Raw genomic sequence first — 15,062 nt, forward strand, 5'->3', positions numbered from 1 at the left:
ACACGAAATATATATAAAGTATATATCAGTATGCTAGTTTCTAAGCATTGGCATATTTCCTTTATTAAAAGAGGAATAGTACACTTTTAATTTCACAGCTGGAAAGCTTCTTTTGAAACTCCCGCCATTGAAATGGTTTTACACTAAAATTAAAACACAGCTTTTTCAGAAAAAAATATCTATGTCAAATAAAAAAAAAGTATATATATATTTTTTATTTGTTTTAATTTTGAATTAATAAACATTTAATATTGTAATGGAAATAAGATATAATATTTTTTTCGGTAAAAAAATTATTTGATGGGAAAATGAATTTAGAGCCTATTGGAAGCAAAACATATGCAAAATATGAATAATCTATTAATTTTGCTTTTTCAGATTTGAAAATATTGTCTTAGATAGGTAAAGAATAATTTAAGTTTCTTCGGGGCCTGAGCCGCCATTCCAAGGAGGTGCCTTTTGGGATGCGAAGTCGCGGCTTTGTGAATTGTTGCAGTGCCAGAATAATTCCGTGAAGATACGCCTGTCACATTGAGGGTTAGATTAGTTAGTAAGTATAGGATCTTTTGTGATGTACAGGGTGAGCCGGTGATGCGTGGTGTGTGGTGTCAGTGTGAGTAGTGGCTGGGCCAGGCAGGGTGAGGCCAGGGTGAGCGGGACGTCGACTCGTGGCATAACTGTTTACACCGCTGCTGTCTACACGCACACCGCACACCCTTCCCTGGACCCTCATGTTGATCACCACGTGCCTGCTGTCATGCCTGGGAGCACTAGGAACACTGGAAAGGGTCGAGAAATGCCGTGTGATCAATATTGGATTGGTCCTTGAGATGCGATGCTTGTTTTCAAGTGGCTGAGGCCTGGGTTACACAAGCCAATGGAGTCTGTGCTTAAAAAAAGTAATTGCCTTGTATGTTTTGACGTGTAAAGAATGGTGCTCATATTTAAAACCCTGAAGTGCCTTGCCTTGCACCTCATTGCGTCACATAACCAGATTTAAAACAAGATTCTTCTCCCAAGAAGCGAGTAGTAATGAAGGGAAATGCTTTTTTGACATTTCAGCAAAAAAAAAAAAAAAAAAAAAAACATGCCACAAGTTTAGGTGATTGAAGAATTGACAGCTCATTCAGCCATGTGTGACACCTGTGGAGACTGTGGGACAGCTGCGGTCATAATGCCACTTTTACTTTGTTTACTTCATTGAGTCTCGTCCTTTACTGATGCATTTGAGGTGGACTTCCACTGATACCAGGCAGCGCAGTGAATCTTGAGTATTCACATATAGAGTTGTTGTTGAGACAGGGATATCCTGGTATGGTGGACTGGTCAAGAGTTGATGCCAGCCAGTTATCTGGCTTGCTGGGAGATATATTGGCAAGCTCTTGAAACTAAGGAGGCAGGAAGTTGAAAAAAGGCGTGTGTCCTTGTAAGTAAAACACTGGTGGCCTAAAGTGATCACTCTCTGGGACTCCTTCACCCCTCCTCACACAGCAGAGGTGTCCTCTTCAGGGATGGTGGTGTTCCTTGAGGCCCACGTTAGGAACTAGGTTTTCCAAGGTTTACCAAACGTGTATTATAATATATCTTTACCAACATTGCTGGAGTGAATATAGCTTCAGTTGTTTCAGCCTTTCCTAGTAGTTCAGGTTCTGGACTCCATGGATTCTGGTTGTGAATGATCTCTGGACTGCTTTGAGTTTGGCAATTTCCCCTACTCTGTGAGGCAACCACAGCTGGCAACAGTATTCCAGCTGTGGCAGTACCAGAGACTAGGTGCCCATGCATTCAGGGCTTCTTGTGTGAAAAGTTCTGAAGATCCAGCCAGACAGTTGTGTAGCTGAGTCAGTTGTTTGTATGTGATGTGTGAAGGTGGCAGTGTTGCTCATATCTATGCCCAAGTCCTTAACATGGTTCTTGGCTGTAATGAGGTTGTTTTGGCACCTGTGCTTAGTTGAATTTGTCATGTGGTGTAACTGGCCATATCTTATTTTCCACTGTTCAGAGCCATGTTATTTTGTTCAGTCCAATCTGTGACATTGTTTAGATCTGCCTGCAGAACTGATGCATCTTGTTGAGTTAGGACAGGTCTCCCTATGCATGTATCATCTGCAAAGGTCATTCTTGAATGCTGAACATTAATGTCAATATCTCCAATCATTATGAGGAAGAATAAGGGCCCTAGAACTGATCCCTGTGGGACACTGCTGACTACTTCACTTGGAGGAGACCGGTATCTTAGGCGTGAATTGTATCTCAGAAATTAGTGGGGACCATGTATAATTACTTCCAGTGAGATCTAAAAGCAGTGGATCAGGGGGTGCTGTGAACCCATCATTAAATCCATCTGCGACCTCACTGAACACAAAGTGTGTCTCACAACACAAAAGGGCAGTCACAGCCTGCCCTCTTCTCTCACATAAAACCACAAGCACCTAATTACACACACACACACCCTTCATTCAAAATAAAAAATTACCATAGCGACTCCTACACAAACCTTGGAGTCCTTACTTGGGGAGGGGACCACAGATGTCCCCAGGTTGGACTGCTCTTTTGGTGTCGACCCTAAGTTTCTTACAGCCCCCTCAACTTTTCTTCATTAGTTTCTGCAACATTTGCAGTCTTGGATCTAATTTTCATTCTGTAGAACACCACATCTTCTTTTCTTCACTGAAACACAGGTGTCTGAGGCAACTGACAATAGCCCCTTTTCTGTTCCCTCTAACTTTCTTTATCGTCATTTTTAATCCAAAGCTGGATGTTGCATTTATGTGTGCAGTGACTTAACCTGCTCTCATCCCCATGGTCTTTAATCTTCCAAGTTTTTGACCATCTGGCTACTACTACAGAGTCACTCTCAAACTAAATTTACCTGTGCTGTATACCTCTCACCTAACTCCTCTGACTATAAGAAATTCTTTGACTACTTAACTTCCAAAGTGGAGCACATTCTGACTCTTCACTTTTGCAGAGATCTCCATTCTTGGGAGACTTCAATGTTCACTGCCAGCTTTGGCTTTCCTCTCCCTTCACTGACCATCCTGGTGAACTATGGTCTGACCATTTTGAATTTAGTATTTAGGCATTGTCCTTTCCGGGGGTTCCCTGGCCTGCGCCGCTGTCACACTTATACCATGACACACCTCATGTCAGGTAATTCCTACCTCAAAATTAAATGGTGTTGTAGTATACATACACTGTGATGCTCATAAAAAGACAAGTTAGTGTAGTATGTGTTTTTTTAATGACATGCATTTTTTTGAAAACACCACATTACTTGGCAATGTTCCTCCAGGCACTGTCACATCCCCATGGGTGACCAAGTGAGGTCACATGGTCAGAGTGACTGTGTTAATCCATGGTCAGTTACTCTCGCACTGCCAGCCAGGATGGAAGCTACTCCTGCTTGTTCTTGTCACCACAGCCAAGAAAAAGAGCTTACTTATTCAGTAAATAAGTATTTTTTGGGGAAGAAAAGGCTAATAGGGGGTCATTACTTGACCCCTCGAGATGTTGCCTGAACAGCGAAAGCCACCAGTGTGCCTTGACTTTTACCTCGATGGTGGTGTGGAAAAAAGTCGTAACTAAAGAATAAAAATGTAACATCATAGTTTAAGGAAAATGTTAAATCTAAAAGGAAGCCTATCACATTTAAACAAAATTCACAATGGAGAGAGAGAGAGAGAGAGAGAGAGAGAGAGAGAGAGAGAGAGAGAGAGAGAGAGAGAGAGAGAGAGAGAGAGAGGAGCAGGGGAGGGGGGGCAGCTTGACTGACAGGCAGATTTTTCTCAAATTCTAATAGTTCATAGACAAGTATAGATCTCTGATAGAAATAGATTTGCATGAAATGTAGATTGTATATGCAAAGAAACTTGAAGATACACCCAACATTGTTGACCTTTTCCTAACCTCTAATCCTTCTGCTTATGTTGTTACCCTATCTTCTCCATTGGGCCACAAAAAGGGGCTTGTGTGAATCCAGCTTTAGTGTTGTTTTCAAGTAAGAGAAGGTGACAAATTTTTTTACTGTGACATTTCTAATAAAGTTTAACCATATCTTAGTATTTTCTTTCTTGGGAAAACAGGCAAATTGTGTAATAAGTATTTCTTTTCTTCCATATATAGAATGCAAATACTAAAATCTGCTATAATGGAATAAAGCTTAACATAATCAGCATATCCAGACATGTTTTCAAACAAATACTAAGAAAGTTTTGAGATATTAAGAATGCCAAAATGGCATTAATGCTAAAATGCATTAATTAATGCCATTTTAGGAGTGAGATTTTTTCTTCCAATCCAGTTATTGAATCTTAATTAAATATGAAAATTTTATGTTGATTTTTTGTTTTGTTTTTTGTGGTCCAAAGTGGTAGTCAAAAATTGAAGGATAAGTGTCTTGAAACCTCCTATTGAAGGAGCTCAAGTCATAGGAAGGTGGGAATACTGAAGCAGGCAGGGAGTTCCAGAGATTACCAGAGAAAGGGATGAATGATTGAGAATACTGATGAACTCTTGCATGAGAGAGGTGGACAGAATAGGGGTGAGAGAAAGAAGAAAGTCTTGTGCAGTGAGGCCACGGGAGGAGGGGAGGCATGCAGTTAGCAAGATCAGAAGAGCAGTTAGCATGAAAATAGCAGTAGAAGATAGCAAAAGATGCAACATTGCAGTGATGAGAAAGAGGCTGAAGACAGTTAGAGGAGATGGGTTGATGAGACGAAAAGGATACAAATATTTGCACACTAAATTTCGTACCAATCTGATTTGACAAATGCTGCCTCTTAAATAATTTGTGTTGTTTCCGTGAATCTCATGGGTCTGTCACTGTTTTCTCAAGTTTAAAGATAAACTTGAAAATGTGTCCTGCATGAACATAAAAAAAAAAAATCTAGCTTGGATGGTGCAGTTACCTCAGTCACCAGTGAAGAACAACAAACACAGTATGTAAAACATAGAGAAGACTGGAAAGTGTACCCAAAAGTGCCAGAACCATATGTAAATCCATATGATAGAGAATGTGCTGTGAAATGTGTAGTGTACCAAAACAAAATCAAGTAAAATTCCCCCAAATATATTGTGAAGTGCAGATTTGAAGACATTAAGTGAGTTGATGACAACAGTGCTGCCTGGCAGGTCACACCAGAGAGCCACAACTCAAAGAGAGAAGAATCAAGTCTTAGAATCAGTACAGCTGAGTTGAGCAATTTTATACCTATGTCTCCTAGTGTATCCATAGGGTGGCAAAATGAGTAGCTCATCAGATGTGGAGCTTTCCAAATGGAAGATCTTCCAAGACTTAATTAGATCAACACTAATTCAGTGTTTCTGTATGGAATAAAGGTCAAGATCTTTCAGACGTTTGGCATCGGGCAATCCATTCATGCCTTCAATATGTCTTGTTGAAGATGTTTGAACAGATTTCAATAGCCTTAAATCACCATGGAATCCAGTATTCCTTAGGCACGAAATATATTCTTAATAGATCTTACATGAGTTGCAAAAAGGGTAAACAAAATCTTAGGCACAACAGACAGTTGATTTCAGCAAATTAGCAGACAGTCCTGCAGCCTTGTTTACAATAGATATTATAGCATATGGAAATGTAAGAATGTATCAAGCAGAATGCCAAGATCTCTGTGTGTGTTAACCATCCAAGTCCTGACCCCCAAGGGAGTGCTTCTTGTACGGACCAACGTCACGATGGAAAGGACCTTTGGACAAAATGGATGTACTTTTTATGTCACCATAATTCACTTTGTTCTAAATAACATGCTTTTCCTCTACATTGATATATTTTCCATGATTTTAAGTCCTTTTATTGCAGATCCCTAAGATGCATTCTATAATATTCTCTCCTCCCTCCAGTAGGCTTGAGGATGTATAGGAATGAGAATTTTTGAGTGTTAAGACAAAAATACAGTGAAAGGCTTTTCAAAGTTAAATCAAAGCAAATGTTACAAGCTCCCAACACTTATCCTGCACATTCTCTTTGTCACTGTCATGCATCAGTATCTCAGTTGTGCATGACTGCCATGGCTCAGTCCTGGTTTCATACAAGTGAAGGGCTTTTTAAAACTAAATGTTGTCTAATGGTGCAGCCTAACCCTATCCCAGGGTATACTTTGCCATTAACATCCATTAAAAATGAATTCTTTGAAAGTTTATCAGAATTTACTAGGCAATGGAAAGTAAAATTTTCATTCATTTAGAACATTATTGTGAAAAAGTAAATCACTACCAATTTATTTACATATTTATTTACTTTTAGGAAGTATGTAATGTTTTCCCCCTTGATGTTGATTAATGTTGTGCCAATACATACTTCTGGTGTAAGCCACCAGGGTGTACCATTCTATAACTTGTGCTGAACTGCAAAATTACTGCACGGTGCTGTCATTGATCTTGTCAACCATGACCCTTATTGGAAAGCTAAAAAGACACAGTACCTGTATGTTGTTGGAGAATACCCTAGATACACCATGATGTCAGGGAAAAACACCACCTTGGGTCTGAGACAGTCACCTTCTTTGCCTGCACAGACATGTCATCACGTCCACATGGCCGGGGGATGCGGGGCGGCCACCATCCCCACCAGCACCAGCACCAGCACCACGGTGGCTATGGGCACCGGGGCGGCCAGTGGATGCACAAGGGAGGCAATCGGGGCAATAGATCTGACTACCACCACCAGCACAACCATGGTGGTGGGCGCTCCCCGAGGCCCGGCATGCGACATGCTGACCCAGAGAAGCTGCTGGCATCGCTGGGACCAGATGCCCAGCTCGCACTTACAACGGCCATCATTAACTCTGTCCTGAAAACCTCGGTGAGTGGTAGCGAAACTTTTCTTGTTTTGAATCTGATCAGATGCATGACATATGCTGTTGAAAGTTTTGAAGATATGTATCAAATATCATTTGGCATATTCATACTTTTTCCAATTTCTTTTCTTAATTTCTTTTGGGGATTAGGAGTACATCTTGTATGAGAAGGTTTGTGATCATGATAATTTTGAATGGCAGGTGTCATGTTAGCATGGATCAACCCTAGTCATCTGATGGTAGCCTGCTTCCTTGTGGCTTGCCTGATGGGGCACGTGTGAAGTTTTCAAGGCTCACACAATGGTGCACAAATACTTGTTGATTGTAAGGGTGATTGTTTAAGTCACACTTATTATATTGGTATGACTCAAACTTTTTCTATTGTTCCTAAAGAACAAAACTGTCTGATTTTGTATTTTCATTCTTTTATCTTTCTTTATACATCTGTATTGTATCTGTGAATAGAAAGTTATGGTAGTAACGATTTTCTGTAAGTGTGTCCTGTTGATTGGTAACTCAACAGTTATCCTTCTGTCTTAACCTTTAGCTATCTAAACCACATTGACTTAGTAAGAAGCCTGCAAGAGCCCCTTAAATTTACATCTTGCTAAACAGGAGGATAAGGATCCTCGTGGAGGTTTCCGAGACAACAGGGAACCTAACTACCGCAACAGGGACAACCGGCGTGAGGGACGAGGAGGTTACTACAAGGTAGGTCATTGCTCCGGCTGTCTCACACATGTGCAGTATGAACAGTTAATATTTAGACCTTCACTGACTTTAAGTAGATGGATACTGTCCTGTTTACTCAAGTGTAATTCATTGCTTTCTTTAATTTTGATCATGTAATCACCTTAACTTTGTAGTGTGGTATGTAACTGAATACTATTTTATAAATCATGTATTACAATAGGAAATTAACTGGAGAAGCTCTACTTGCCCTAAATACTCCCAGAAGAAGTATTGACTAGAATGTTATATCAAAAGAATACACACAAATTCAAGCTCAGAATGGAAGCACCACAGTTACTCAACATTTGATGCAAACCTAGAGCTTCAAAAGAGCATAACTAGAGACAACAGCTCGATTGGTGGAAGGAGGAGACTCATGAGATGAGCCTGTGAGTATGGAGAGTGAGAGAGAAGTACTAGTACTAGCACTTAAAGATTTCTGAAGACATGCCAGCCTCAGTAAAGAGATGCAGGTAACTGAAAGTTAATTTTGCCTGTATTAGATAAGCAAGGAATAATCCCACTTACACATTGGGTTATTGACTCCAGAGGTTTTATAAAGAATGAACTTGGGTAACATTCCAAGCATCAAAAAATTGCTGTTATCAGAGATGGAGGTGTGTGCACAAGTAGGCACTTAGATGTACAGTAGTAGCTATGTCCTTAATCCCAATTGTGTGGAGGTCATCATGAGCCTCTAGGCAGTGCCCTTGGCTGACGTGATGAACCTCAACCTGTGAGTCTCATTCACCCAGGAGGAGATGCGACCACGCAGGCCTTACGGAGAGCCCCGCAGATATGATAGCAGGTGGCACAACGAGGAGGGGCGCGGCCATCACTTTGAGCGAGAGAAAGTCAACGCCGGCTCCCCTCGCCACCAGTATGGCAACAGATACCCTCCTGGCTCTTCCAAGAGGAGGTTGTCACCCCAAATGCACCCAGGCCCCACTTACAAACGACAGAGGTAAACACCACCAGAAAGTGTGTGTGACATGGTTTAAATGAGTTTCTGATTCTTCCAGCAGAGGAGAGATATGAAGGATAATTTGTAGTGAGTTGATGCTAACATGAACCTATTATGGTGTATCTATGAAGGAAGTGGAACATCCAGATGATGAAGAGAACAGGCTTTCACCTCTCATGCCAACAACCAGCTAAACTCTTGTTAAGGAAACACCAGGCCATATGATTGAAAACTTGTGTATGCATACTTATGAATATCCTTGTAAATGTATATGCACCTGTAAAATGACTGACACCAATGGCAAGGCTGAAGTCCAGTGAGGATTGCATGTTGCATCAAGCATAAGACCACCACATGACATGAAGGAACTGATTGATGAACAATCCCAGAAGGAAGGAAGGAAACCAAGACCTTGGACCACCTCACCTCATTCTGTTCCATCTGACAAGAAACTCTTGTGGAAGAATTGTAAGATGGAAGTATTATCTCTCTTGACAAAACTAATCTCTTCTTGCCCTTTTCAGAAGTAAGAGCAGTGAATGTGGATGTTGGTGTGATGTGTGTGACTGTGACCAGATTGCTGTTGAGTGCTGGATAGGCTGATGTGGAATTAGGTGTCCATTATTATAGCCTCATTTTACACAGATACTTAATCATAACTTTAGTAAGACATATTACTAAGGAGTGACAGTAAATGGCTCTGAATATTTTTCATGTATTTTTATTGTATGCACTTATATTACATAATATTACATAATTTGCTGTGTCAGCAGAAATTTATTAGGCTGCAAGTAAACAGGAGGGGTGTGCTGTCTTGTAATATACTCACTGTATTCAGTTAGGGTGACTTAAGTAGTTACTGTAGCAGGTGCCCACCCAGGCAAAACCATTGGGGATTGTGTTAGACCAGATGGGTGATTCTGCCAGCTGGATGAATATGACTGTTTAGTTGATCCATCTCAGTACAGATAGAAGTGCTAAACATGTCTATATGATTATGATGGAGGAGTAAAGTTTTTGTATGGCAGTACTTGCTGTGTTGTCAAATGAGGGTAGCTTGTTGCCATGAGAATTTATATTTTGGTGCTGTCCCAAAAGTATTCACCAGACTGATGTCAGGTGTGAAGTATGAAAAAAAAATATATGTAAAAAAAGAAAAATAATAAATAATAATAATAATAAATAGGCAGTATACAAAATTATTTGACGTTAAAAATAAAAATGACATTAAGGAGACATTCACACTTCTCAAATTGATGGACACAGTATTGCTGCACAGGTGTAGGGAGGTATCCAGTAAGGACCAGCATAGTTCAGTAGGCATTAGTAAAGTTTGTGCATTGGTGTGCTGGATGGCTTTTTCCTACTATTAGAAAAGTTTCTCCTCATCTGTCTGTGGGTGATTATTTATCTCTTCATTTTATAAGGCAGTTCATTCGTTAACTGGGGTTTGCTTGAGTATGGGTATAGATGGTACACTCTTTAATTGAGTGTGACAGCTTTGGCTTCACATTTTGATGTCTGTGTGCTTTGTGGAAGTTGAGCATCATATGTACAGTGAGACATGCTTTTGTTGATGTAGTGGTAGAACATTGGTTAGGATATAAGCCAGAATGTATATGGGAGAAGATAGGCTTTGTCTACATCCTGTATTAGGCTGGTGATGGTGCTAAAGATGTACTTTATAGTCTTGAACAACTGAGAAGATTTTGTGAGAGTAGGGAGAAGTCCTCCAGTGCATCAGTGCACAGCCTCATTTACTCCCACAGAGCTAAACAATTCTCAGAAATGTCATTTATATTTACTTTGTATTACTGAAGAGTCAGATTTTTGTGCGAGCAAAGTATATGTTCGGAATTACAAAATTTCATGTGAGAGGCCACTGTATTTATTGTCAGGTCTTTACCACGGCTGTGTTGTGGCCTACGTAGCATTTCGCCTTGACACAGTCACCCCTCACCAGGAACTCTATAACATGAGATGACTTGTATATGACATGAATAGCATGTGGTGACTCATGGTGAGGTAATAACTTATCAGAAGTCACAGACAGTCACATCACAGTGTGTTTTCAAATTAATAGCGATGCAAGTGATGGCTGCCCACTGACTTTTGTTTAGTTAATTAATTAATTAATTAGTTTATTTATTTCTATTTATTTATTTATATAATTTATTTCTGCTTGCTAACAGTATGAGAAAACAACACTCAGGCACAGACTTGCTGGAAGTTTACTCTGGCTAAATTAAAATTTATAGTGGATTCTCCAGTCTATATAATTTCTGATCTAGATGCATTTATTTGTATTGTATGACAGTAGGCATGAAAGTAAAGAAATTGTCTACATGAGGGAATAATTGCACCAACACAAATATGCAAGTGAGATAAAAATATGGAATGACAAGCCAAGCTTAAGAATTCAGACTATTGAAATAAGTTACTTAACAAGTGACATTCAATGTGTGAAGAATAAACAGTGAAGGTAATGAAAATGTATTTTAAGTTCGGGTGAAAGAATAAAATGTGATGCATAAATATGATAGATGGCGTGGGTGCAAGACGACCTCTTGTGAAGCAGAAAGACAAAGGGGTGAGTGGAGAGGATTAGAACATGTAAGAGCAGAAATAAATGGTGACTTCTGTCATGGCTATCTCTTAGGGGACTTCTGCGGAATAGACATCATATGTAGACTGCTTAGCAAAAAGATTTGTTGCCCTTGTGAAGACTGATATTATGACAAATTTTGTTGTATTCTTAAGGATGATATGTGAAACAAAAAGTTTGAGCTGCATGATGGCACTGTAGCTCTGATGCTCCTGCTTGGCATTAATTGCTCACAGGCATCTATCAGTGTTGATGCTGTGTAGGAGCTTGTTTCAGTTTACATAGTTACAACTGAGTTGTGGTTTTGTGGAAAGCACATAGACTAGATGGCTCTCATAGTTGTTCTGAATGAAAAGTTGAGTGTAGGAAAGTTGACATTGCAGCAGTAATATGTGAGTCATAGGAAGAAAACTATTGGTTTGCCATCTGTTCTCTCAGACATCTCATAAACACAAGATTCACTTCCTTCACTTGCTTTCTTGCTGCCACATGCAAGACAGACTCCACAAAATGCTGTACCACATTCACAGTCCCTACAGGAGTCTTCTGGCAATGGCCAGAGTTTTTATTAGGCACAGGTGATAAACCAGTTTTCCTTCCAATTTGTACAAGAATCACCATTACACTGTAAATCTTGCTTATTTTGCAGCATGCATCTTGTGGAACAATTTTCTGGGTCATGTTGTCTGTGTGATATCAACTGGTAGAGTCTATGCAAAACAAGTAAAACCGCAATACCTATCCATAACTTTGTATATTGAAGCAGGGTTGCTTGCAGCATGGATAACACGGAACCAGCCATCTCGCACCTCATATTGCCCCTAAAGAAATACACTGAACAAACTTTGCCATATTTGCAATGTTTTCACCAGGGTGGTGAATCACTTCACCCTTTAAACATTTTCCCTTGGTTGTAATTCTATGTTTGTCTCACTGTGACATGCTAGTGTTGGTGCTATTCAGTTTTCATGTGGTATTGATTTATTTTGTTTGAATTATGTTTTACATTTATATTTTAATTATTTATAATTGCTTCTTTTATCTCACCTATTTACTGTCTTTTAGTGTGGTCTCAGGTTATTTATTTTCTGGTCTCCTTTTACTGCTGTTAAGATATCAGTTCTGTTTTGTAGCTTAGGACAGATCATAATCAAGACAGGTGGTGTAAGAATGGTATTTAATCAATATATTCACATTTCATAAGCATTGCATGTAAAGAAGTGTGAGGCAGTGATAGAATTGATTAAATAATGTATTTATATACTAGAAAAAAATGTTTGAAATTAAGTTACTCAAGGTTGATTGACCTTGTATGTCATTATATGTTAATTACAAAGGTATGAAGTAATTGTAGAAAGGGAATGTGAGCAAAAGAAAGATTTGTTCTAGTTAGCAAATTTACCTCAGGAAGACATTCCTCTCCAGTTCACAGATTCCTCAAAAAGCAGTTTGGTTAATCACATGGAGAACTTAACTGTTTGATGCCTGGATCATTTTATATATATATATATATATATATATATATATATATATATATATATATATATATATATATATATATATATATATGTTACAGTCAAAACCCGGAATCAGTCAAAACTAGTTTTAACTAGGTATTTTCAGTGTGTTGGTGAACAACTAGTATTACCTAGGCAAAACTAGTTATACCTTAATGTGTTTGATATAACTAGAAATATCAAAGTTTAACTAGTTAAATCTAGTTTTATCTGATCATGTAAGTTAAAACTAGATTCAACAACAGTACTGAATGTCAAAAGTAGGTGAGGGATATGACCACTCGTTTAAGTACCATTGCTCGTTTGAGTACCATTTTTGGGGAACTCAAACATAACATCCCCATCTAACCTAACCTAACCTAACCTAACTAGGTTAGACTAAAAGTGAAACTGGTGTAGTGCTGGGGAAAACATTTATATGTATAAGTAGCATTAGGTTAGGTTAGGTTAGGTTAGATGGGGATGTTATGTTTGAGTTCCCCAAAAATGGTACTCAAACGAGTGGTCATATCCCTCACCTACTTTTGACATTCAGTACCATTGTTGAATCTAGTTTTAACTTACACGATCAGATAAAACTAGATTTAACTAGTTAAACTTTGATATTTCTAGTTATATCAAACACATTAAGGTATAACTAGTTTTGCCTAGGTATTACTAGTTGTTCACCAACACATTGAAAATACCTAGTTAAAACTAGTTTTGACTGATTCCGGGTATATATATATATATATATATATATATATATATATATATATATATATATATATATATATATATATATATATATATATATATATATATATATATATATATATATATATATATATATATATATATAATGGCAAATGGGAACAAGACAAACAAATATGTTCTAGCGGGAATAATGAAGTCATGTAGGTAGATGCCCATTTATATAGATTTTAATGGTAAAGTAGAGGGCACATGTATGTACTTCTAGATAGAATATCTAAGTATCAATACCAGCCATTGCTCTCCATACGGCTGCCAGTATTGAATTTATTGTTGGGTGTACATTCTTATCAGTGATGGATGTATTTTTTTTTTTTTCGTACTTTTGTAATTTAATTAATGATGTAAATCTGGTGTAGGTGTTACTGAGGGAATGTTTCCTTCAACAAAATGGCTTTTCTTCAACAAGTGTTTCCTTATGTATGACCATGATGATCTGAATACATGCAGTTGCAGGGACAGAGTTATCAAAATGCCAGTGTGTAATAGGAAGAAATGTGCCTCTATGCAAGCCATGGATAGCTTGCCTGTTCAAGTTTAAATTCTCTCAAGTTCTCTTACTACACATAATGATTTTGTCTGCTACTGATTGTGATAGCACTGATGCTGACAGGAGGAGGGAAGTTGAATGCCAAAAGGCAGCAGAGGGAGAAGACTGTGTAGACAGTGGCTGATCAGTCACGAGTAATCTCGCCTGTACCATATTGCTGTCAAGGAACAAACTGTGTAGGACCAGTAATGGTACAAGCATTGGATGAGGCTGGACGGAACACAGTTTTATGAAATTTTAGAGATGGAGGTTTGGTAGGCAAGTAATTAGTGAAGGAAAGGCAGTTTATCAAAGGAAACATTCCCTGTATTGAACTGGCTTAGTTTGGGAAACAGACTGTTTTCTATGACAGAATTGTTACTTTTCCAAAGTTAGTGACATAGGTACATTTATACCTTTGGGAAAACTTGAACTCAGGAGCTCATAAGTTATTGAGAAACACCCATTATAATTAAAACTTAAAAGTTCTCAAGTTTTCTTATTAAAATTGTAGGGAATGGTTTTAGACACCTACATATACTGCTTATAATTTGTACATTGAAAGTGTGTGTGTGTGTGTGTGTGTGTGTGTGTGTGTGTGTGTGTGTGTGTGTGTGTGTGTGTGTGTGTGTACTTACGCACATGCACAAATAATGAAAAATAACTTAATTCATGCTCCCCACCTAAAAAAAATAAAACAGTAGGTAGTGATAAGTAAGGAGAGTGTGATGTAGAGAGCTTAGTCTCCTAAATGTGTGATCCAGATATAGCAGGGAATTAATTTGTGGTGCTACTGATTGTCAGAATGGACAAAGTAGATCCCAATGGTGGGGAACGAGATTCTCACCGTGACCTTGAGTTGATGGAGGATGACGGCCTGGAGGGCATGGAGCACCCGAGGGAGAGGGAGCACCACACTTCAGGGTCAGAGGAGGAGCGAGGCCACCGGAACATGGCTGAAGGCATGGAAGGTGAGTCGGGACCCAGTGGAGTGCAGGTGACCATAAGAGCTGATGGAGAGCGGGCGGTGAACAGTGACGGCCACGTGAGGAGGGTGGCTGGCAGACTCTTTGTGGAGCTCAGGTGCCCGCACTGTCCCAACCAGAAGTCGATCACTTTCAAGGTCAGTCCCATGGCATAT

At 39.0% G+C, this 15,062-nt stretch overlaps 1 protein-coding gene across 5 annotated transcripts in view; it reads left to right on the forward strand.

Moving 5' to 3' along the window:
* Positions 1-425: 425 nt before the first annotated feature.
* Positions 426-15,062, forward strand: part of LOC135090037 (uncharacterized) — a 30,817-nt gene continuing 16,180 nt past the window's right edge. For 2 of the 5 annotated variants that reach the window (XM_063986267.1, XM_063986268.1), the window contains exons 1-5: positions 749-899; positions 6,540-6,826; positions 7,437-7,532; positions 8,309-8,517; positions 14,726-15,044. In XM_063986267.1, coding sequence (XP_063842337.1) covers positions 836-899; positions 6,540-6,826; positions 7,437-7,532; positions 8,309-8,517; positions 14,726-15,044 — 975 coding nt within the window. In that variant the 5' untranslated portion in view covers positions 749-835. Of the gene's footprint in view, positions 551-748; positions 900-6,539; positions 6,827-7,436; positions 7,533-8,308; positions 8,518-14,725; positions 15,045-15,062 lie in introns of those variants that run through there. The other 3 variants (XM_063986269.1, XM_063986271.1, XM_063986270.1) reach the window with 3 other exon arrangements.

The sequence above is a fragment of the Scylla paramamosain genome, chromosome 34, assembly GCF_035594125.1.
Source record: "Scylla paramamosain isolate STU-SP2022 chromosome 34, ASM3559412v1, whole genome shotgun sequence".
In the NCBI taxonomy this organism is placed as follows: domain Eukaryota; kingdom Metazoa; phylum Arthropoda; class Malacostraca; order Decapoda; family Portunidae; genus Scylla; species Scylla paramamosain.